This window comes from Spea bombifrons, chromosome 1 (assembly GCF_027358695.1).
Source record: "Spea bombifrons isolate aSpeBom1 chromosome 1, aSpeBom1.2.pri, whole genome shotgun sequence".
Taxonomy (NCBI): Eukaryota; Metazoa; Chordata; class Amphibia; order Anura; family Pelobatidae; genus Spea; species Spea bombifrons.
In genome coordinates, this window is record NC_071087.1 from 138,401,176 (window position 1) to 138,424,437 (window position 23,262).

Consider the following 23,262-nt stretch of genomic DNA (forward strand, 5'->3'; position numbering starts at 1 on the left):
AGTAAGGTATACTCACAGAATGCAGATGTTGGCGATGGCAAAATGGTTTCATCGCTGTATTCACTTGGTGGTATGTAGTAGAGTACTGCATTGGGAGGCGGGTCCCGCAGGACCCGCCAAAAAGATTGCGGGCGGTCTTTCTGGGGCTGCGGGCGGGAGCGGGCGGTCAGGCACTGTACCTGTGGGTCCCGGTAATCCCACGCAGCCCCGCAAGGATGCTTTCTCGCTGCTCCATTACAGTGTCTCCTATCTTGCTCCGCCCATGAACAAGGCGGAGCCATGTGATGTGACGTCCCTTCCTGTGACTCCGCCTTGTTCCTGGGCGGAGCAAGAGAAGAGACGCTGTGAGGGAACAACTCGAGGGCAGCCTTGCGGGAAATCAGGTAAGGAGGCGGGCGTGATTGGCCACAAATGTGGCGGAAGCGGAACACCCACATTGTGGGAGCGGGCGGGAGTGGGCGGGAGCGGGATTCAAAACAGCGGGAGCGGGATTCAAAAAGCAGTCCCGCGCAGGTCTCTAGTATGTAGTATAATATATTACTGTGTATTGCAACGCAAGTATTTACAGGTAGCACTCACGTCAGTATATTTATAAAATGTTATGAAATGTTCTAAATAACATTTGTAGATTAATTGTACCAGTTACAAAATGTTGAAGGAGCTACTGGTACCTAAAATATTTATCCAAACCAACAGGAGCCAATCTAACAGTCCCCAAGCTCCCAGCACAGACTCAGGTTAAATCCTTTCAAACCAGTGAAGATATTGAACTGATTACACTAAATGCCAAAAAAAAACCTGATAAACATGTTGCGGGGGCTATTTTTTTCCTGCTCCATCTGACAATGCAATTACAGAATAATCATTTGAAATGACGTATCTAATATAACTGCCAATGATAAAGACCTCATCGTGAGGTCGAAACGTTGTTGTCTGTTTCCTACAATAAATCTGTCTGATGGAACCCCTGCGTGCCTGGAGCCTTCTTCTATTTTTGATTTACTGGGGAGCTGGCCCTTCCTGGCACAGCTAAGCACCTGAGTTCCTGTGGGGAGTGAGTGCAGATTCCTAATTCTGGTGACTCAATGATTTTATAGATGGCTTATCGAACGTTTGTATGAATGTAGGAGACACATCTGCATTTATGTGTAATATTTGCAGTACATGGGCTATTCTGTGAAATATTATTTTTACCGAAAATGCTAAGGAATCACAGTAGCTTCATTCATTAACTTTTGTATAAATCCTTCAGAATATTCATTTAGTCAAACTTCAATAGAACTGGAATGCAATTAACGTGCTTAATGACGCAATCCCGCCAACACAGCTCCCCAGAAAATATGAAATATTCTTTGTGAGATAGCTCTATTAATATATCATAGTGGCTTTCATTAAAGGAACAGTCATGCCTGTTTTTTTTTCTTCAGACATCAGAAAAACATTGTTTGCTTAACTCATGCCTTCTTTGAACTAAATTCTCCCATCGGTCCTCCTCCCACGTCTCTCTTCTGTCGTTTTTCCCTCTTCCCACTCGCGTATCCAGGATTTTACCCAGACAGTACTTATACTCTACTGTTTCCTACTCTGCTCTGTTATATTCTCTGCCAGTTACACTTACTTTAAACTCTCAGTAAAGCCTTGTCTATTCAGTAAAGCACACAACCTCTCTTCAACCCGCAGCCTGTCTTTTCCACATTCCTGTTGCTACAATCACATCATCCTTGCCCAAGCAGTTTTTTTTCCTGTCTCCTTCCTCAAGCTGTTAATAGATTGTAAGCTTGCAAGAGCAGCGCCCACTTCTTCTGTACCTGACCATTTTAGTGTTATTGTTAATTGTTGCTGTAATAGTTCTAATAATGTTATTGCTGGCACTCTATAAAAACAAAAACATAATGTAAACATTGGTTCTTGTCACTGCCAGACTCCTTAGCAGGCAGCACGGTCTGGACTTAGGTTCTCAGTGCCCAAGTAGCTGTGTTGATGTCTTAACCTGCCATAAGATGTTCATGATGCCCTAGCCTAATGGACATGCTAGAGAGGTAGATCAGGAAAGCAACTGGATCCAAGCAATTCTCTGGGGTGTTTCACATAGAAATGCTCAGCAGAGGATGAGCCTTGGAGGGGGAAGACATTCCAGCCATCATATGCACTTTACTTTTTTTGTGTCGTCCATTTGTCCCTTTCCACACTCAGCTAAATCCCAGGAATGAGATGTATTTGGCCAAATACATTTCCCTACATGTGATATAATCACTTACGGCCAGCACTGGCTCTGGGAATGCTGTGTGCAGACGTCCAGACGCTGTGCACACGTGGCAAGTTCTCCTATTGATTTGAATGGGAGCACTTTCCTGTCACTGACTGGCTGCTTCTAGCAGCCAATCAGCGTCAGACCATGGAGGAGGAAGGCAGCTGCTGCAGCAGCACTACAGCGTCTAGGTCGCGTAAGCAGGTTATTTTGTTTTGGAAAAATGCATTTTAAAGTACTCACGTAGTATTTCATTATGCATTATTCAATGGTCGTGGTGTCAGGTACATTAAACTGTAGAGAAAAATCTTGTATGTTCTTACAGCTTTAAAAGGAAGCTTTCATAAAAAGACAAGTACATTTCAAGATGCCTCCCCCTTTTTACAGTGGAGGATGGAAAATGCTTAAAATAGTGCCAATTATTTTAAATTAATATATATTATTTAGCAATTTCGACACCAAGCTGAAGGTCTTGCTTTATCAAGTAATCCATATGCACTGTATTGATACTTCTGAGGTTCAATTGTATTTTTCGTTTTCTATCCTTAATATGTCACCAAATTATTATTATTTTGCTGGTACCTTGTTCATGATTGGGTTAGGGACTGTGTTTGGAAGGGGACAATTTCATTTTTAGGTATAAAATATTTTACCAAGAGAAAAAAATGAGATTTCTCTAATTCTCAAGTACCGGTATTTCTTAGAGAAGATGTACGGTTATTACAACATTAAGATATTCAACTGGGAAGTGATGAACAAATAATGTACAGGCATCAGCAGGCCTAAGAGAGCTTGCTTAACTAATGCCCTTCGTTTAGGGACACAAGTCAGTGATTGATGTCTGAATGCTGTCAGACACCACCAAATAAACCCTGTTTAAACCTGCCCGTGCCAATGGTACACCAGCCACCAAATGAATTTTTTAAGCATACCATTGAACATTTTGTGCTTTCTTTTGATTATGTAATTAAAGCCATCACAAGTGGTAGATAGTCTGAAAGGTCTGAAACACACTGTGAGTAATATACAAAATAGGCTGAGTGAGCACAGGGGGCATTGTAATGCAAATTGGCAAAGACTGAGTGTCTATTATTCAGGTTATGAACATAATGTTCGGGCATTTACGTCAAAGCATTCACTTCTAGATTTACAACATGGAATTGTGGCGTAAGATGCTTGCTTTCCTACTTAGGAATAAAATCAGATGATGTTTCTGAAAAAGGCAAACATAGCAGCATTTGGGTCTATGGACCGGAAGCTGAATGTAAAATTGTTTCACAATGTCTACAGTTTAAAGTGTATATTTAAACACTGGTTACATGACATGATCAACTGTTTTCATTTTTAATGGCATGGAAAGTAGCAATTCAAACAGTGACTTTGCAGGTGGATTATTCTTCAATGATTTATTGATGGGAAGGTACTGGTGAAGCAGACCGTCATTGCATTTAGGTGAATGCTGGCTCAGTTTGGCTTGTCAGGTGGGGAGATGTATGAGTAATTCAACACAACTCAGTGGTAAACTTGAAATTTCAAAACTCAACAACACAGTCTCTCAATTTGAAGTGAAGATATTGGATCTTGGCGTTGAGTTAGGTCATCCGAGCCACCACTGTAACTCAGTCAACAACTCCATAGACCTTAATGGGAATTCTTTATTGTCAAGTATTTGATTTTACAAACTTTTAATTTGATGTTTTAATGAGAAAAGGTCTCAGTTTATAATGTTTGTTCATAAATTGTAGAAATTGTGTTTTTTATAACTGGTACACTTTTTTTATTTTTCAGAAAATCAACAGTGTTGGAAGTAGTAATGCCGACATTGCAGTCCCCAAGCTTGGAATGTACCAGCTAGATGTTACTTTGAAGAGAGGAACTCATTTAGCTGCTCGGGATCGTGGAGGTATTGTATCATTTCATCTGACATTTCATTAAAAAAGTTTGACACGCCGACAGATTAAATATTTGTGAATGTACATACTCAGCACTTTTTACCACTTGGGGCTCTGCCATTACTTTTGATCTGCAGTAATTTAATGGTATACCAGGCAATGGTGCCAAAATTAATGCTGCCAGTATATATTAGGAACTTATAATGTGTCAAGTAGATTGGTGCCACATGTATATTATTATTTTTCAGACATGACTGGACTTCAGCCATAAGACACAACACGCTGCGGCAAGGCTTGTTCAGTTGACTTCTTTATAGAAGCCATCACAAAAGTCTCAGATTTGGTGGGACCCTGGTTAATATTATTTATTGTTTATATAGCACCATCAAATTCCGTAGCGCTGTACAATGGGTAGACAGGACATAACAGGTGAGGAGGGTCCTGCTCAAACAAATTATATGTCCTTATATATATAAATAAGACCCAATATGGCAGAACACGCTTCTATTTTATCTTCTCTGCTATGTTGCCCTGACAAAGTCATCCACAGTAGAGGTTCTACAGCCGTAATATCCAATATTCATGAGTCTTGATTCATGGACTCATCTAAACCTTAACTGATCTTAAACTTGGTTCAAAATGCATGGCTTGAAAATGTTTTACTTGTGTAAGCTGTTGCCAGTTCCAATGAAGGGTGATGTTAATGCTACGGGATACAAAGACATTTTAAACAATTGTTTGTGTCCAACTTAGTGTCACGGACCGGGTGAGCAGGTCTGATAGGAGCCCAGGTGCAGGGGATACGAGGGGCTCTTTCTGTACCCCACGATGCATGATGGCTTGGGGTTGGTACAGACAGGCGCAGGAAATAAATCACAGACAGAGGATGCTGATAATAGTTGTATTGCAGATGGTACAACAACATATAAACAAGGAAAGTCTCTTGGCTGGAAGCCCTCAGGATGGGGCACACACGGCTGGAAGCCCTCAGGATTGGGCACACACGGCAGGAAGCCCTCTGGATGGGGCACACACGGCAGGAAGCCCTCTGGATGGGGCACACACGGCAGGAAGCCCTCTGGATGGGGCACACACGACTAGAAGCCCTCTGCATGGGGCACACACAACTAGAAGCCCATTTGCAGGGCACACGGCAGGTTGCCCACTTGCAGGGCACTCAACCAGGGAGCCCGTATGCAGGGCACTCAACTTGGGAGTCCCCTAGTGGGGCGCTGGCTGCAACTCAGGAACAATACAGGAACCAAAACAGGAGCAGATCAGGAACCAAAACAGGAGCAGATCAGGAACCAAAACAGGAGCAGATCAGGAACCAAAACAGGCAGTCCTAAAATGTTAATGTCAAGGCCCAGACTGAAGGGCTGGGCAGGTTTATATAGGCTGGCTAAATCAGGTAATAAGGTGCAGCTGGACCTGATAATCAGTCTGAGTGGTTCTGAGTGGCAAGGGTGGCCATTAGTGGCTGGAAACGTGAAATGAGTAGCATTAAACAAGTCCAGACAGCGAAGGGTGAAATGTTACACTTAGTGGCACCAGTTTGGGGGAGGCTCTTTTCTATTCCAACATGACTGTGCCCCTGTGTACAAAGTAAGGTCCATAAAGACATGGTTGGATGAGTTTGGTGTGGAAGAACTTGACCGGCCTGCGCAGAGCTCTGATCTCAACCCCATCGAACACCTTTGGGATGAATTGTAACTCTGATAGCAAGCCAGGCCTTCTTGTCCTCACAATTGTTCTTTTGGCTCAATAAGCACACATTCTCACAGAAACTCTCCAAAATCTTGTGGAAAGCCTTCCCAGAAGAGTGGAAGCTGTTATAGCTGCAAAGGGGCAGCCAGCTCCATATTAATGTCCGTTGTTTTAGAATGGGATGTCCAACAAGCTAACATAGGTGTGATGATGAGGCATCCATATACTTTAGTCATAAAGTGTAAATATAATAGTTACCATATAAAGTAAGTGTGTGAGACAATTGTCGTAAATTAAGTTATCTCCTGTACAAAGGACAGCATGGGTGCACCACTAAATTAGCCTCCTCAACACATAATTTGGGGTATGCAATTTTCTCCTTTTCAGCTTTTATGGCTATAGCTAAATAGATGTAATTATGTTTTAAATGTAGATAATTGGGATTTTGTTTTAAATTATACACGAGAAATAATGTCAAACAGAATTGCTTGGATATTTACAAGCAGTCATGCTATAAATAAATGCAATAATGCATGCGATCAACACAATATCTGTCAATATTCCCCACGGGTCTTTTTGAACAGTGTATAATAGAGTAATAGGTGGTCGAATTAGATTTTCACTTGTGAATATAGCAATGGGTCTGGCAAAGCATGTTCATAGGAAGCTTTTGTACATGATTTCAAATGCCTTGTTTTTCTGTTGCTGTTTGCTTTAGCCCACTGATCTTTTATTTTTTTTATTTTACCATGGTTTCGGTCAGGAATAGATTTACCACCTTGCAAACCATATAAACTTTACAGTGTAATCTCTATTAATTAAACCTAAAAATCCCCAATCGCTATGCCGTCTTTGTTTTAACTTATTTGGGGCTTTCCCTTTGGTCAACACTTATTTTTGACGCTCAAATGTCAGATAACCATCTATTACTACATATAACTGGCATTGTGGATCTAGAACAGCACAAAAAGCTTTCGGCACATCATAACCTCTACAGCCCGTTCAATATAATTTAGTATGTTTCTGTCTTATTAAGTACAGTTGTCCTTCTTTGTATAATTTATTGAAAAGGTTTGCCCTTTTCTATGGATTATTAAATCTTCTAAGATTTCAAGCAGGCGCTATGTGGGTGCTGCTTAGTAGAAGGTTTGTTATGAGTCGAGCCACCTGCTTGTCACCTATTACATTTCATATTTAAGATGTAGTGTAACCGAATCAAATCCAGCAGCACGTGGCGGTATACAAAATTACAGACCAAGGACTCCTGCAATCACTTTATAATTAGAGCTGAAACAACGAATCGATAAAATCGATAATAATCGATAACGGAAATCATCGATAACGATTTCCGTTATCGATTAATCGAGTGATCAATTCGTTGTTGGAGCACTCGGCTCCTTTTACTTACCTCCGCGAGCGTTCCCCGCTTCTGCTACATGCTCTGCCGTCTCCGCCTTCTAGCTACGTGACGGATGTGACGCGTTCCGGAGGTAAGTATTCTGCACAGATCGCACAGAGCGAATCGCTCTGTGCGAATGGAGCCACTCGCACAGAGCGATTCGCACAGAGCGGTTCGCTCTGGGCGAGTGGCTCCATTCGCACAGAGCGATTCGCTCTGTGCGAGTGGCTCCATTCGCACAGAGCGGTTCGCTCTGTGCGAGTGGCTCCATTCGCACAGAGCGGTTCGCTCTGTGCGAGTGGCTCCATTCGCACAGAGCGGTTCGCTCTGTGCGAGTGGCTCCATTCGCACAGAGCGGTTCGCTCTGTGCGAGTGGCTCCATTCGCACAGAGCGGTTCGCTCTGTGCGAGTGGCTCCATTCGCACAGAGCGGTTCGCTCTGTGCGAGTGGCTCCATTCGCACAGAGCGGTTCGCTCTGTGCGAGTGGCTCCATTCGCACAGAGCGGTTCGTGAGTGTGGGTGCAGGGCAGAGTGGGGGTGGGGGTGCAGGGCAGAGTGGGGGTGGGGGTGCAGGGCAGAGTGGGGGTGGGGGGTGCAGGGCAGGAGACTGGGTGCAGGGCAGAGTGGGGGTGGGGATGCAGGGTGTGAGTGTGGGTGCAGAGCAGAGTGGGAGACTGGGTGCAGGGCAGAGTGGGGGTGGGGATGCAGGGCAGGGTGTGAGTGTGGGTGCAGGGCAGAGTGGGTGCAGGGCAGAGTGTGAGTGTGGGGGCAGGGCAGAATGTGGGGGCAGGGCTGGGTGCAGGGCAGAGTTAGAGACTGGGTGCAGGGGCACAGTGCAAAGTGCTGGGTGCAAAGTGCCAGTGCTGGGTGCAAAGTGCCAGGGCTGGGTGCAAAGTGCAAAGTGCTGGTGCAAAGTGCTGAATGCTGGGTGCAAAGTGCTGGATGCAAAGTGCCAGGGCTGGGGCAAAGTGCTGGGTGCAAAGTGCTGGGTGCAAAGTGCCAGGGCTGGGTGCAAAGTGCTGGGTGCAAAGTGCTGGGTGCAAAGTGCAAAGTGCTGGGGCAAAGTTTCTTGAACAGTAATAGTCCACCTCTTTTCAGAATGTTTGGGGTTATTTTGTTTCATAAATATTGTGTTTGGGTTCTTGTACTTTGAAAATATTGTTTTTTATTACATCATAACAAAATAAGAATGTTAATGTAAATTTTAAGTTGTTTTTTAACATCCAGTTCATTAAATTCTTTTAAATAAACGAAAAATTTGCATATTGTTTTTTTTATCCGATTAATCGATTAATCGAAAAAATAATCGGCCGATTAATCGATTATTAAAATAATCGTTAGTTGCAGCCCTATTTATAATATGATTCTGGTTTATAAAATTAAGAATTCTGTATAATATAAATAAATACAATTCTAATAGTATAAATAAACCTACTGTTGACTGTTACAGTGGCTAATCCAGAATAGTGTAGCGCTTACAAAAGCTATGTAACTGCATTTTAATAAGAAATTATCACAATTATTTTTTAATTAGATGTAAGAAACTGCCATTTGACACTTTAACACATAAGGTAAACATACAAGAAGCTTCTAGTTATTCTCATCTTCTCTTGTTAATAGTGGACTCATAAAATTGCACTAAACACTTTCAACTCTAATTGTCATGCAGTCTTACACCTACTTAACACCAGTTTCAGATAAAATGTGGTCACTTTAAGTGAAAGAAAGAGAGATACCCACAAAAGAGATATACAGAGATATAAAGAGACAAAACATGATGAAGTACGCACACAATGAGTATGGAAGGAAGACACAGTCCTTTAAATGCATGCAAATAGACAAAAACAGTGTGTGAGAATCCAAATGGTTAAATAATGCTTAATTTCTTGAAGAAAACAATAATCAGATAAATTTGATTTGCTGAAATGTTATTCTTCATTTCCTGTATGCTATAGGCAATGGTGTACTGTACACACAATATTGTGTTCAATTATACCGCAGACAATAAAAAACATTTATTTTGAAAAAAAGGTATTTATTTTAAAATTACAGCATAAATATAAATCACAATGTTCTGTACATAGCAGGCACAAAATATTTAATGTACAAATAGCCAACACAAGATAAAAAAAAATCATAATATTGCGTGCAGTGGTTAGAAGTTATTTATAATTTGAAAATGTAAGCAGAGCTTTTTGCATACAGGGATTTATCTCTAGGTATTGGGAAATCCCATTACCACTTAACTTTTATTTCACTGAATGTGTAACATACAACTTCCACCTGTGGGACATGTACACTTTTGCTGACAGATATTGTAGTATACGTAGGGCACAAGGACCATGAGAAATTACTTAGATTGTATAATGTTTATAACGCAGACATTGCGGGATTGTTACAGTAGCACAGATAAACCTAAAACTGTGGAGGGAATGGAAAGCACACAAGGATAAGTGATTGCACACCCGAAATTTATGTGTGCGTCGGCTGAATTCATTTCTTATTGAGAGAAGATATGGCCTTTTAGCCACACAAACATACCCATTTACTCAAACTAACACAACCAGACACATACACTAACATACCCAAAGACACATGTCCACACGCTAACATACCCAGACATACACATTTACCAACACACCCAGACACACACATGAACATACCCAAAGACAAGTGTTCACACACTGACATCCCCACACACACTAACAGACACACATACTAACAGACACACATTGACACATCCAGCCATGCATTAACACACCTAAACGCACACTAACATACCCAGACACACATGCATACATAGACACACACTGACACACCCAGCCATGCATTTACATACCTAAACACACACTAACATATCCAGACACACACATGAACATACCCAAATACATGTGTTCACACACTGACATCCCCACACACAGACATACATACTATAAAACCTGGCTTGATATAGATATAAACGCTCATCTATTCCCGTTACTAGCTCTGGCTTCTACATATAAGCAATGTCTGAGCTCAGGTGAATTCTGTGATTTTTCTGAATACGTATTGCTTGTTACAATTCAATGGGGGGGGGGGGGTCTCTATGTAGTCCCTGGCTTCCTAGAAATCTCTTAATGTCTATTATTAAAGTAGTTAATGTATATTGTTTCCTCGCATGGAGAGTATTGCTGTCCTTCAGTGGTCAATGCGGTCAATTTGACACACAGGGTAGATCGGAAGCATTTAACTGAGTTTATGGTAATATGTTCACATCAATTTACTGCACTACGTATAAGGCTCCTGTGGGACAGTATAAACCTGATTATCCCTTTAACAATAGGAAAGGAAAATATTATTTCATGTTTTGTGGTTGATGCTTAACTGTTTTCACCAATAATAATTACCACGCTTATGTATGTGGTTAGACATTAGAATAGAGGCTTATTGATTTATGCTCATAAAACTGATCTTCACAACATTTGATAACCCAGTTCCAAATATAATATGAGTGTTGCCAAGTGGCCAGTTTTTAAGCAGGTTGACTTCATAGAAACATATAACTTGACAGCAGATAAGAAACACTGGGCCTGTCTAGTCTGCACATTTTTGTGATGAAAAACTCCAATCTTAATCAGTCCTTGGTCTTGTCATACCTATCCCATACATACCCTTACTGTATATGCCTCTGCCACCTCTGCTGGGAAGGTGCTCCACCATAATCCGGTCTCTCTCCGACAGTAGAAGCCATAACTACTCACATGAACAGGCAGCCTCCCCTACAGCAGACTGGATGCGATGTAGTGGATACATTGTAGTTACTGCTTCCAACATAGCTAAAACCTCTGCGGGGGTACGTAAAGGAACACTCCTGCCATATTTTGCCCTTTAATGCATATGATAGCTGTGTGGTTGCTTTAAATCTTTATGGTGTCCCTTTTTGCTATACATGGAGGGGGTTCTGCAGAATCCCCCCCAATATGCAATTGTCCCTTTCCCCATCCCCAGCTAGTTGCCATGTAAGCATTTTTATACACATGCGGACTCCTAACACAGGACTATTTTATTCCCGTTGATAGAACACATTACTTTTTGTGTAACATCTTTACCTGGAGTCCAGGCTGTATTATATCACCAATCATTCATTTAATGGGTTTGGAAGAGAGGATTTATAAATGTTTTATGCGGTTCTCCGGAAATTGGATTTTATTTTTGGTTTTTTTTTATGGATTGTGATATTTTGGCTTCCCCTGTGTAATGTAATGCAATATGTAGACACATTATTTCTCACATTGCCCTTAGTTTACCCCGATTTCCCATTGTGTCAAGGGATGGTTTTATTGTAAGTCTTGTTATTGCTTCAACAGCACAGGTACAATACCCAGAAAGATTTATCTGTGTGTTTATCAGACCAAGTGGCCTCAGATAAATATAGCTTTTTATGGTTTTCTTTGCTTTGCTTTGGCTTTTTTAAATTTATTTAATAGAAATCTGCACCTGTACTGTTCCTGGTTCCCTGCTTTGTGTCATGATCAAGTGGATTCCCTGCTTTGTGTCCTTCCAAGCGGGCTGTGTGCCTTTTGTACCCTTCCAAGCGGGCTGTGTGCCTTTTGTACCCTTCCAGGCAGGCTGTGTGCCTTTTGTACCCTTCCAGGCGGGCTGTGTGCCTTTCGTACCCTTCCGAGTGGGCTGTGTGCCTTTTGTACCCTTCCAAGCGGGCTGTGTGCCTTTCGTACCCTTCCGAGTGGGCTGTGTGCCTTTCGTGCCCTTCCAAGCGGGCTGTGTGCCTTTCGTGCCCTTCCAAGCGGGCTCTCTGGCTTTCGTGCCCTTCCAAGCGGGCTCCCTGCCAAAAGACTTATTACCAGTATTTTATTTTGCCATACGTCCGGTTTCTTGCTGTATTACCCTTATTTGCTGGTCCTGTTATATACAAAAAATACACTGCATTACCTGGATTTCTGTTTGTGGTGTCTTTGTTTGCATAATCATGCACCGTGGGTTACAGACTGAACCCCCAAGTATCCCCTGCACATGGGCTCCTACCCGACCTGATCACCCGAGTCCTGACAAAAGGAGAGAAGAGAGGAAGAGAAAGGGGGAAAAACGTATTGGGAAAATGAGGAAAGAGCAGAGCAAAATAAGATGAGACAACAGCAAAAATAGAAGAAAGAAGAGCAAAAGGATACGAGAAGGCTAAACATGATGACAAGGGCTACAAATAGATCACACTTTTTTTGAATATTCCATCTTGAGCACAGGCATCTGTATTAGAAAGTTATCAGACTACTTGTTTTCAGTAAAAATGCACAAAATGCTTTGTCTCTTTGTGGCTCTCGAGAACTGGAGTTTTACATACAGGTAATGAGATGGATTAGAGATAATCTGAAGTATTTCAACTCCGATTTAATAAACAGTTAACATTTTATGCTACAGCCTTTCTTAACAAATCTTAAGTGCTATAGAACAGCTTTGAAGAAAACATGTCTATTTTCCTGCGTTTCTGCCAAAGGAATTATTGAGAGGCCTTTGTTTACCCCGCAAAATTATCTGTACTCCAAACAATGGTCAGGTACACAATGACAAACTCCCTATTGTTATTACTTGATAAAGCCAGGTGATTCATTGCGCTCTTAAATTGGTTTCTTGATTTATTTGGCTGATTCATTCAAGAAATGGGGGGGGGGGCGTTTTTTGCTTTAAGTTATAGAGGACAGCAATATAATAAACAGGGTGGAAACGAGGGTAAATCAAGAAATAGTTTCTAGACGGGCAGTAGAAACTGTAATGCAAGGAAAAAAAGGTAAAGTGCAAGGAAAAAAAGATTGATTAACACATTTAGGCTTAAAGTTTCAGAGACATACTTGTGAAAGTCAGGTTCCATGTACTGTGCTGAACGTCTAAAAGTTTTCTTATCCTTTTTAGTGCCTTTGAGCAGCCCAGCCAAATTTGCATATTTCTGCTATATCTATAGTAAGACGACAATGTTATAAAGAGCAACAAGTTACGCAGGGAAATCTATATATTTGTTCTCGGGACAAATTAGCTATTGATAGAACAAGAATATGTTAAGGGATCACATGATATAGTGGAAGAAAAATGCCCCCCCCCCATTATTTCCACATAAATGCCTAACCAAATATTAAAAGTAACAAACTAATTTTCTGAAAAGCCCCCACAGCATACATTTATTCAATAGATGTGGCTATACATACATGTGGATTGCACATGAAGCCTCTGTAGGTGATGCTATGTAAACGGCATATTGTAGGGTAAGCACACATTAGAAGGGATTCCATTAATTATTATTATTATTAATGCTAATCATTTTAGAAATAACATCTAGGTAAAATATAGGTCCACAAGTATGGCATTTACTTTGTACTACGGATGCATCTGCTTATGAGGACTACAATTCCAACCACCCTCATCAGCAGCCTGGCAAAGAGTGGCGGTAGAAAAGAGAATTGTAGTCCACAAAAGCCATCTTTTAAAAAAAAAAAATTATATTTACATGAATGTGGCTGTGTGTTTTTTGTTTTACTTTGGTTTTACATTGTTTTTATTATTTTTAATCACTTGATTACTTAACATTTTAGCGAGCAGCCAGGTTGTCTGGCTGCTCCATGTACCAATTGATCCTGTTAATGTTATAAACGGAGAAGCTGTGATTCCCAGTTTGATCATTTTTTAATATTTGGATCTGTAAGCAGTCACAGATTGTACACGTGATTCTCACTAATGAAAATGCTAAAGCTTGTTTTTGCTTTTTCATTTAGTCTGTTGCTTTTTTTCAGTTTTGGAGATTTAGATCTTTCATTTGCCAGCTTATCTCAGTTTTACATGTTTCCAGACAACAATTTGTAATGAATGTGAATAAGAAAAGTAATTTTAGACCGTAGTACACAGGTCTATCCCGAAGGTGAGGCAGAACTCAAGGCAGATTCAAAATGGGTATTGCCCCCTTTCTTGGGTCCTGCTGCTAAACACACTTTACTGAAAGTACTAGTTCATGAAATGTACCTTGTTATATATATTTTTTTTTTTTTTACATTTCTAATTTATTTAACCCCTTCAATCCCCTTTAGACGTACCGGAACATCCAAAAAACGCCCACTAAGAAACCCCTATGGACGCACCGGTACGTCTAGCTCTTCGTGCAGCGTCAGGGACACATCCCTGCCGCTGCACGAGAGACCAGGCTGTCGTTTGACAGCCTGGACTCCCCCTGGCAGCAGAAGCCAGCGTCGCCGGCTTTCTGCTGCCCGATCTCCTGTAACAGCTTCCGGCGCGAAGCCGGAAAACTGTTACAGATAGAAATGCCCGATCGCGAGATCGGGCTTTCCCTTCCAGGTGACGTCACTACTGACGTCACCTGGAAGTTCACGGGAGGATCGGGTATCCCTGCAGGGTCTATCTAGACCCTGCTGGGCTACTCGATCACTCCGATGAGGGAGTTTGAGGTACCAAAAACCCCTGGGATTGAGGGGGTTAAAGAGGTGCACAATCCCTAGGTCTTACCCTACCATGTTGGCACAGGTTGTTTTAATAGGTGCTTGATGTTTCAGTGTGCACATGCTCTTGAAATAGCTAAATGTCACCCTAAGTTTTTTCTATAGATGGGTTTTTAATGTTTAATGGTAGACTTTTAACAGTTTCCCATGAGAATGAGCACATACTTTTAGTCAACAGTATTACTCTTGATTTGGTTCCTTAACACTTTGAGACGGGTCTGTGATGAAAAACAACGGATGTGTCATATAAGATGTTTGTGACCATTAACACCATCAGGACCTTCTTTTTAAGATATATATACCAAAAAACTTGCGGGCGGTCTTGCTGGTGCTGCGGGCGGTCAGGCACTGTACCTGCGGGTCCCGGTAATCCCGCGCAGTCCTGCGAGGATGCCTTCTCGCTGCTCCCTTACAGCGTCTCCTATCTTGCTCTGCCCAGGAACAAAACGGAGTCACATGATGTGACGTCACTTCCTGTGACTCCGCCTTGTTCCTGGGCGGAGCAAGAGAAGAGACGCTGTGAGGGAACAACTCGAGGGCAGCCTTGCGGGACTTCGCGGGAAATCAGGTAAGGAGGTGAGTGTGATTGGCCACAAATGGGGCGGGAGCGGAACACCCACATTGCGGGAGCGGGAGCGGGATTAAAAACAGCGGGAGCAGGCGGGAGCGGGATTAAAAAAGCAGTCCCGCGCAGGGCTCTAGTACCAAGCAACCCTAAGTGAGAGTATGAAGAATTTTCACCTTGACTGCCTTTTTCAGCTGTAGGTCTAGAAAAACTGACATACAAATGTCCCGGACTAGATACAGGTCAGAACGAATATATTCCAACCGTAGTTAACGTCTAACCCTGACTTTTGTTTATGCTCATTGCAAAACTTAAATGTACTGGGAATTGCCTTTGTTTCAAAATGAAAGGAAAATCTGAAGGTGCCAAATAAACATGGCATCCATGCCACTGTAACCAACAATGTCGCTAGCGACAGATCCTGTATCACTTAGATTACCTAACATTTGCAACAATGTACCGTATGAACTTATTACCAACCACTCTTTAAACTAAAGTAAAATTTGCTTCTAGGGTGTGACACGGGTTCAATTATATTCAACAGTGTATTTTACTTTGAAGGTATGGCATTTTGCTATTAAAAGACTTTACTGAGCTCTTCCCTTTGCAAATCAATGCAATCACTGTGTTACTCACATAATTAGTTACTCAAGTCTGTCTAATTATATATATATATATATTTATATATTATATTATATATAGTTTTGCACATTTTGAATTTGTTTGACAATTGAATACTTTTCAACTCACTGAACATACCAATGTTGTATCACCCAATGAATGAATTGGTCTCCGTTGCCTGAGGATAACACTCTGTCCAAGTTCCAGGACTTGCATTCTGAAAATCAATTTGTATTCATGAGTCTGTTAAGATACTGGTAAATACAACACTTTCCTAATATTAACATGGCCTCGGGAAAAATTTGTTTATTCCTACTGTTCCAAAGGAGGTTAAGTATTTGAAAACTTTAAAGACTGTATCACTTCAAGAAAGTGGCAGAACATGATGCTAGTTCTTCATTGAGGTGGCTGGATAGGCTAAAGAGTAGTGCTTCAAAGAAAGAAAGCTGTCAGCTTTTGGTCTCAGAAATACACAAATCTGTCCTGCACATGGAAGAATTAAACAGACCCTTCTGCACTTTTATGCATATGATAGCAGTGTCCCCTTTTCTTTGGGTTTCCTTGCTAATACTTGGAGGAATTCTGTAGACTTCTTTCCCACCACATCTTCTGATTCATAAAAACAGGACCATGGAGGGTGGGTGGTAATGCTGAAGCGCTGAAGCTGCAGCTTTTTGTTAAGTACTTTATTGTTCCCTACAAGTTAAAGGATGCATATTAACATACTTATACAAATTGCCTTTTCACTTTCTTCATTGGTGGGTCTGTATGTGACACTCAACCGAGGTGTCTTTTTAGAGTAAAATAAACAAATTAATTTAAAAAATAATCTAAAATTAACCTCAAGAGCTAAGATTTTTGAAACCCTATTGTCTTCATAGTTAGCCTATGTTTTATTGTTGCTTCTTATTGCTCTTACTGGACCTAGAATCTTTCAGGTTAGCCATGGAACCTGTTTAGAAGACTTTGCTGCCATCTAGTGGTAGAATATCTTCCGGCAGTTTGCAAACATCCACCTTCAGAATGGTGAGATTATTTCATTTTAATACAGAATGCTCAAGTGGTATTTTTGGAAAGGGCTTAAGTCTAGGACATGTTAGCATATTTATTGTTGTAGTGCATGTTGTTAAAAAACAAATTCTACAAAAAATTGTCCTGCCATACATTGCAATGAAATTAGAGTAATTTCATGATTCATGATGTCCTGTGTTTAGTATAGTGACCAGGTGCTCAGTCATATTGCATCAGGTCCCCGTGCCTCAGTCAATAAGTTCAATAAGGTGCCAATCGTGCTTAACTCGCTGTTTAGGAGAACCGATAAAGAGACCCATACAAAATGCGACCAACGATCATTTCACCACACTGGATTCTTTTGGGTCTGTCGCGGGAATTTGTCTGCAACATCTCAGAGAAACTCCAGCCACATAGTGGGAAATTCATCAGAATCGCGAGTGATTATAGCCCACATACACTGAGAAGCTCTGTATGGGCCAACATAAGGCTCTGACGATCCTGTATAAGGGATGTATTATGTACTTGAAAGGGCGAGTTAGCTCACCATTATACTAAAAGGCTCTAGCCTTGAGAATTTGTGGATTGTATGACTATGTTAATTTCACCAGAAGTAATGTAAATTTCATTTGATGTTGTGCCTCAATTGAATTTTAAGTGCCTTTTTGATAGCCTGCATAACAAGACCTTCAGAGACCATTTTGTTTGATATTAGGATATATATATATTGTGTTGGAGTAACACTAACTTTATTTCATTTTATATATTTACATTTACTGACTTGGCTATTTAATTATTAATATGTATTGGAATAATCATGTTTATGAATTTAATATATATTGTTGTGGTGATTCACACTAATGCTGCTCCTATATGAATGTTGGTATTAAATACATTTATTCATTAATCTACCTATATTTAAGTTTCTGTGAGTGCTGATTTGTGATAAAAGCGCCCCTTTATGTTTACACCTCTTTTCTATAGCTCCCGGTACCCATCTTAATTATGTGATGTAAGAAATTATAGGGCTGAGCATTGCAGCCGTGATTATATGGGCTGGATATTTCAAATATATATATATATAAATATATATATATATATATATATATATATATATATATATATATTCTCCTAGGTAAAGTGTAAAGTCTAAACTTTGTCCTAACTACAAAAATTGCATGGTCTCAAAAGAGGCAAAATGTGCTCCAAATCCTGCACTCTAAGGGTAAAGTGTACTACATTTACACCCCATTCAGGGAAATGGGAAACAAGGAGTCTGGCAGTTCAGTAATTAATGATCAGCCTCTCTTTTTCTCTCTATACAAAATAATAATAATTATAATAAATGAGCCAACCAGTGCATGGAGCAGGCAGTCAATATCCATTATTGGATGAGCTTGTCAGCTTACAGAAATTGCCTGATCTAACATGCAGGGATCAGACGTTGTCACATAGCAAGTGCCCTACCTCCTGCCAACTACCAATTATGTGTGCCTACCCTGCAGTATCTTTCGCATCGCAGCACATATCAGCAGCGTGTGCAATCTCCATGCATGTACAATCGCATATACTGGATACATTGTCATTAGTTTTGTTATTTGTTTTTTAGTTTCCCCCCCCCCCGTATATAAGGGGGAAAGTATTTTTTCCCCTTTTTTTTGTAATTTTGCTATTGTATCATGTGATGGATTGCACAATTTTCCTTAAACAAAGACAAATCCCAGAATGTTGCCAACTGCTAATGTAGAAATGTAGAAATATGTACATATTTTCTCTTGCAAACTGCAGCAGGGAAAGTCCTGTCTGGTTTTGGACATGATTGCTGCATAATGCAGAGTAGAGCTGAAACAACGAATCGATAAAATCGATAATAATCGATAACGGAAATCATCGATAACGATTTCCGTTATCGATTAATCGAGTGATCAATTCGTTGTTGGAGCACTCGGCTCCTTTTACTTACCTCCGCGAGCGTTCCCCGCTTCTGCTACATGCTCTGCCGTCTCCGCCTTCTAGCTACGTGACGGATGTGACGCGTTCCGGAGGTAAGTATTCTGCACAGATCGCACAGAGCGAATCGCTCTGTGCGAATGGAGCCACTCGCACAGAGCGATTCGCACAGAGCGGTTCGCTCTGGGCGAGTGGCTCCATTCGCACAGAGCGATTCGCTCTGTGCGAGTGGCTCCATTCGCACAGAGCGGTTCGCTCTGTGCGAGTGGCTCCATTCGCACAGAGCGGTTCGCTCTGTGCGAGTGGCTCCATTCGCACAGAGCGGTTCGCTCTGTGCGAGTGGCTCCATTCGCACAGAGCGGTTCGCTCTGTGCGAGTGGCTCCATTCGCACAGAGCGGTTCGCTCTGTGCGAGTGGCTCCATTCGCACAGAGCGGTTCGCTCTGTGCGAGTGGCTCCATTCGCACAGAGCGGTTCGCTCTGTGCGAGTGGCTCCATTCGCACAGAGCGGTTCGTGAGTGTGGGTGCAGGGCAGAGTGGGGGTGGGGGTGCAGGGCAGAGTGGGGGTGGGGGTGCAGGGCAGAGTGGGGGTGGGGGGTGCAGGGCAGGAGACTGGGTGCAGGGCAGAGTGGGGGTGGGGATGCAGGGTGTGAGTGTGGGTGCAGAGCAGAGTGGGAGACTGGGTGCAGGGCAGAGTGGGGGTGGGGATGCAGGGCAGGGTGTGAGTGTGGGTGCAGGGCAGAGTGGGTGCAGGGCAGAGTGTGAGTGTGGGGGCAGGGCAGAATGTGGGGGCAGGGCTGGGTGCAGGGCAGAGTTAGAGACTGGGTGCAGGGGCACAGTGCAAAGTGCTGGGTGCAAAGTGCCAGTGCTGGGTGCAAAGTGCCAGGGCTGGGTGCAAAGTGCAAAGTGCTGGTGCAAAGTGCTGAATGCTGGGTGCAAAGTGCTGGATGCAAAGTGCCAGGGCTGGGGCAAAGTGCTGGGTGCAAAGTGCTGGGTGCAAAGTGCCAGGGCTGGGTGCAAAGTGCTGGGTGCAAAGTGCTGGGTGCAAAGTGCAAAGTGCTGGGGCAAAGTTTCTTGAACAGTAATAGTCCACCTCTTTTCAGAATGTTTGGGGTTATTTTGTTTCATAAATATTGTGTTTGGGTTCTTGTACTTTGAAAATATTGTTTTTTATTACATCATAACAAAATAAGAATGTTAATGTAAATTTTAAGTTGTTTTTTAACATCCAGTTCATTAAATTCTTTTAAATAAACGAAAAATTTGCATATTGTTTTTTTTATCCGATTAATCGATTAATCGAAAAAATAATCGGCCGATTAATCGATTATTAAAATAATCGTTAGTTGCAGCCCTAATGCAGAGCAAATTAACATTTTCAACAAAGTAAAACAGTTCTGTTGTTTCACATATCCATACCCATGCTTTACATAATTACATTCAATATAATCCCTCAAAAATCTTTTGACTCTTAACGTCTTGTTGCTACACTTTTAAACTTGTGATCTGTCCTGCTTATCAGACATAACTTTGATTTGTCCTGTCTATCAGACGTAACCACTTTTTTGTATTTTGTTACTTAAAAATGAATTACTTAACATCTATATATTGGTATGTGTGTAATTTACTTTGGAATAACTTATCTCAATTGCTTTCTTTTAAAAGGGACAAGCGACCCTTATGTGAAATTTAAAATTGGTGGAAAGGAAGTGTTTCGGAGTAAGACAATACATAAGAACCTCAATCCAGCGTGGGATGAAAAAGTCTGCCTTCTGATTGACACTCTTAAAGAACCTTTATATGTAAAGGTAAATATTCCTTCTGTTTATGTGGCAGTGGAGAGTCTGTAGTTCATTGCCTTTATCCTTTTCATATAATTTATGCCATTATTAGTATCAAAAGACATTATTTTTGTTACTCTCGTTGTAATTGCCTTAATACTAATCATGATGTTCACCTGTATTCATGCAGCGTCCATTTTTTTGCGCCCAATGTCTTTGTGTATGTTTACAGACATTGCAATATGTATTGCATGTTTGATTTGTAGGATTGCTAAATTGTTTCACCTATGTTTATTCAATGTTTGAGGGTCATATTCAAATTTTAGTCTTGGTTTATTTAAATGTTTCTAGTTTGTTGTTTATGGAGCAATGGCGCCCTCTAATGGCGTAACACAAATTATCAAGGAGCACCATCAAAAGTAGACATTAAAAATAGACTATTGTGCATAAATGTAATGCTTAACCATTAGTGTTGTTTTAATTATTGCCTTATGGGTCTCTATTTAGAAAGCAAAATCATCAATTTCAGTAAAATCTGACACACTGTAAGTTTCAATGTATTAGCTATTACTCGAAACAGAGCTAGCAAGTCATTGAGGCAACTTTACACGAACTCTTTTCAACTTTCTGATGGCTTTACTCTCGAAAGATGTCATTTTTCCTGGTGGTGAAATGTTGCCTTTACCAGCACCTTACCAGTTACCTTTACCATCAGAAGGTAAATGTGCCCAGAGAGCTGAGTCCTTGTGCATGCCATCTTTTTTTCAATAATATGGGCTGTCAGAGAAGACCCCTGAATTTCCAACTGGCCCATATATACAAAGACCACCACCAACTGCCCTTGGCATTATGAAAAACCTGTCGTTGCGGTGAGGTGAATGTGAGTACGTTACTGGATGTCCTAGAACACTGTCATGTGTTATTTCAGGTACGGCTCCTTACTAATCTAACTTAATAACTCTATTTTTTTTTCTTTCCCCCTAGGTGTTCGATTATGATTTTGGTCTGCAAGATGACTTTATGGGATCAGCATTTCTTGATCTGACTACATTAGAGTTGCAAAGGTGAAGTCCTGCATTTAATAGCTTCCCATTCATTCCTAAGAATAATGATACGTAATCCCGGATGGCAGAATTCTTTAGTGAGCCGGAAGACAGGAGAGGGCTGGCAGCCTAAGGCCTGGGGGGGGGCAAGTCAAGTGAAGTGGCTCCGCCCCCTCACGCTGCTCCCATCACTATGCGGCCATCAGACTGCTGGAAAGCTTATCTAAACGGCCGCTGGGTGCTGATGCCACCGGCAGGAGCTACTTTAATCCTTTTTTTTTAATTTATTAAATATGCCGGATCGGCTTGCCATATTAAAAATAAATAAATAAAGTATTAAAGTAGCGCTGGCCGGCAGCATCAGCACCCAGCGGCCGTTTAGATTCGATTTCCAACAATCTGATGGCCGCATAGTGATGGGAGCAGCCGTGAGGTGAGTGCGAGGGGGCGGAGCTTTCACCCCTTACGCTGCTCCCATCACTTGGCGGCCGTCGCATACGGCCGCTGGGTGCTGATGCCGCCGGCCAGCGCTGCTTTAATACTTTTTTTTTTCATTTAATAGCCGATCCGGCTTGCCATATTAAATTAAAAAAAAAAAAGTATTAAAGTAGCTCCGGCCGGCGGCATCAGCACCCAGAGGCCGTTTAGATTAGATTTCGGGCGGCCTGGCGGGCAATTGCCCCCCAGCCCAGCCCGCCCCTGCCGGAAGACATTCTCATCTTAACAAAAAATGGTAGCAAAATGACTTTTTCGTGGCCCAAGCAGTGTGCACAGAATGTGTTGCTTCAAGTGCATAAATCAAGTAAAGGCATGTGCGCATGCATCTTCTAAGCCTTCCATGCGACGTGTAACATTGTATATTCACATTGTGTTATTTTTTTCAAGAGGTGTGACAAAATATTGTGCCTGTACCAAATTTGAAAAATTAGTAAAATTCTGAATATTTGTATGTAATTAATATCATGCCCTTCCTACTCATGGTAGGTCTTTCCTGTCCCTTTTGGAGCATGTTACACACGTCTTTTTATATCCACATATTTCACACCCATTCCCTACCCACAATGCCTCTTTTTAATAACATGGAGCATCAGAGCAGACAAAAGGTTTATCGTCAGCTATTCTTCTTTTAATGGGTACATTGCATTCAATGTTAATTGTATGAATTAAATATAGACCAAGTAGCTATTTTCATATAGGATGGAGTTTTCCTGTTATGTCACCGCTTTTTGAAAATGGCCAAAATATATAATAAACTGAAAAGCACACCAAAACTGAATTCACTAAAACAAAATAAACATGGAGGTGCAAAAATGTGATAATTGACGTGTAAATCCTTCAAACAGTACCATGGGTAGTCCTATATGATTTATCTATTGTATATTATATTGTGCCCTGATAATGATAATGTTGAGTGTGGATGAACATTTCATTTTTCCCCAAAAATAGCTAGTCTGCTGTACTCATTTTGCATCACTCGAGTACGTAACTGATTAGGTCTCTATTTAAAAATTCAGACCTGATCTTCCCCCCAAAAAACACATTATAGGTGAACTGAT

General features: G+C 41.4%; 1 protein-coding gene across 2 annotated transcripts in view; it reads left to right on the forward strand.

Annotated features, from left to right (window-relative positions):
- The window catches only part of MCTP1 (multiple C2 and transmembrane domain containing 1), a 236,695-nt gene that overhangs the window by 57,925 nt on the left and 155,508 nt on the right, over positions 1-23,262 (forward strand). For both annotated transcript variants that reach the window (XM_053474807.1, XM_053474815.1), the window contains exons 2-4: positions 4,037-4,151; positions 20,548-20,690; positions 21,648-21,727. In XM_053474807.1, the coding sequence (XP_053330782.1) occupies positions 4,037-4,151; positions 20,548-20,690; positions 21,648-21,727 (338 nt within the window). The remainder of the gene's footprint in view (positions 1-4,036; positions 4,152-20,547; positions 20,691-21,647; positions 21,728-23,262) is intronic.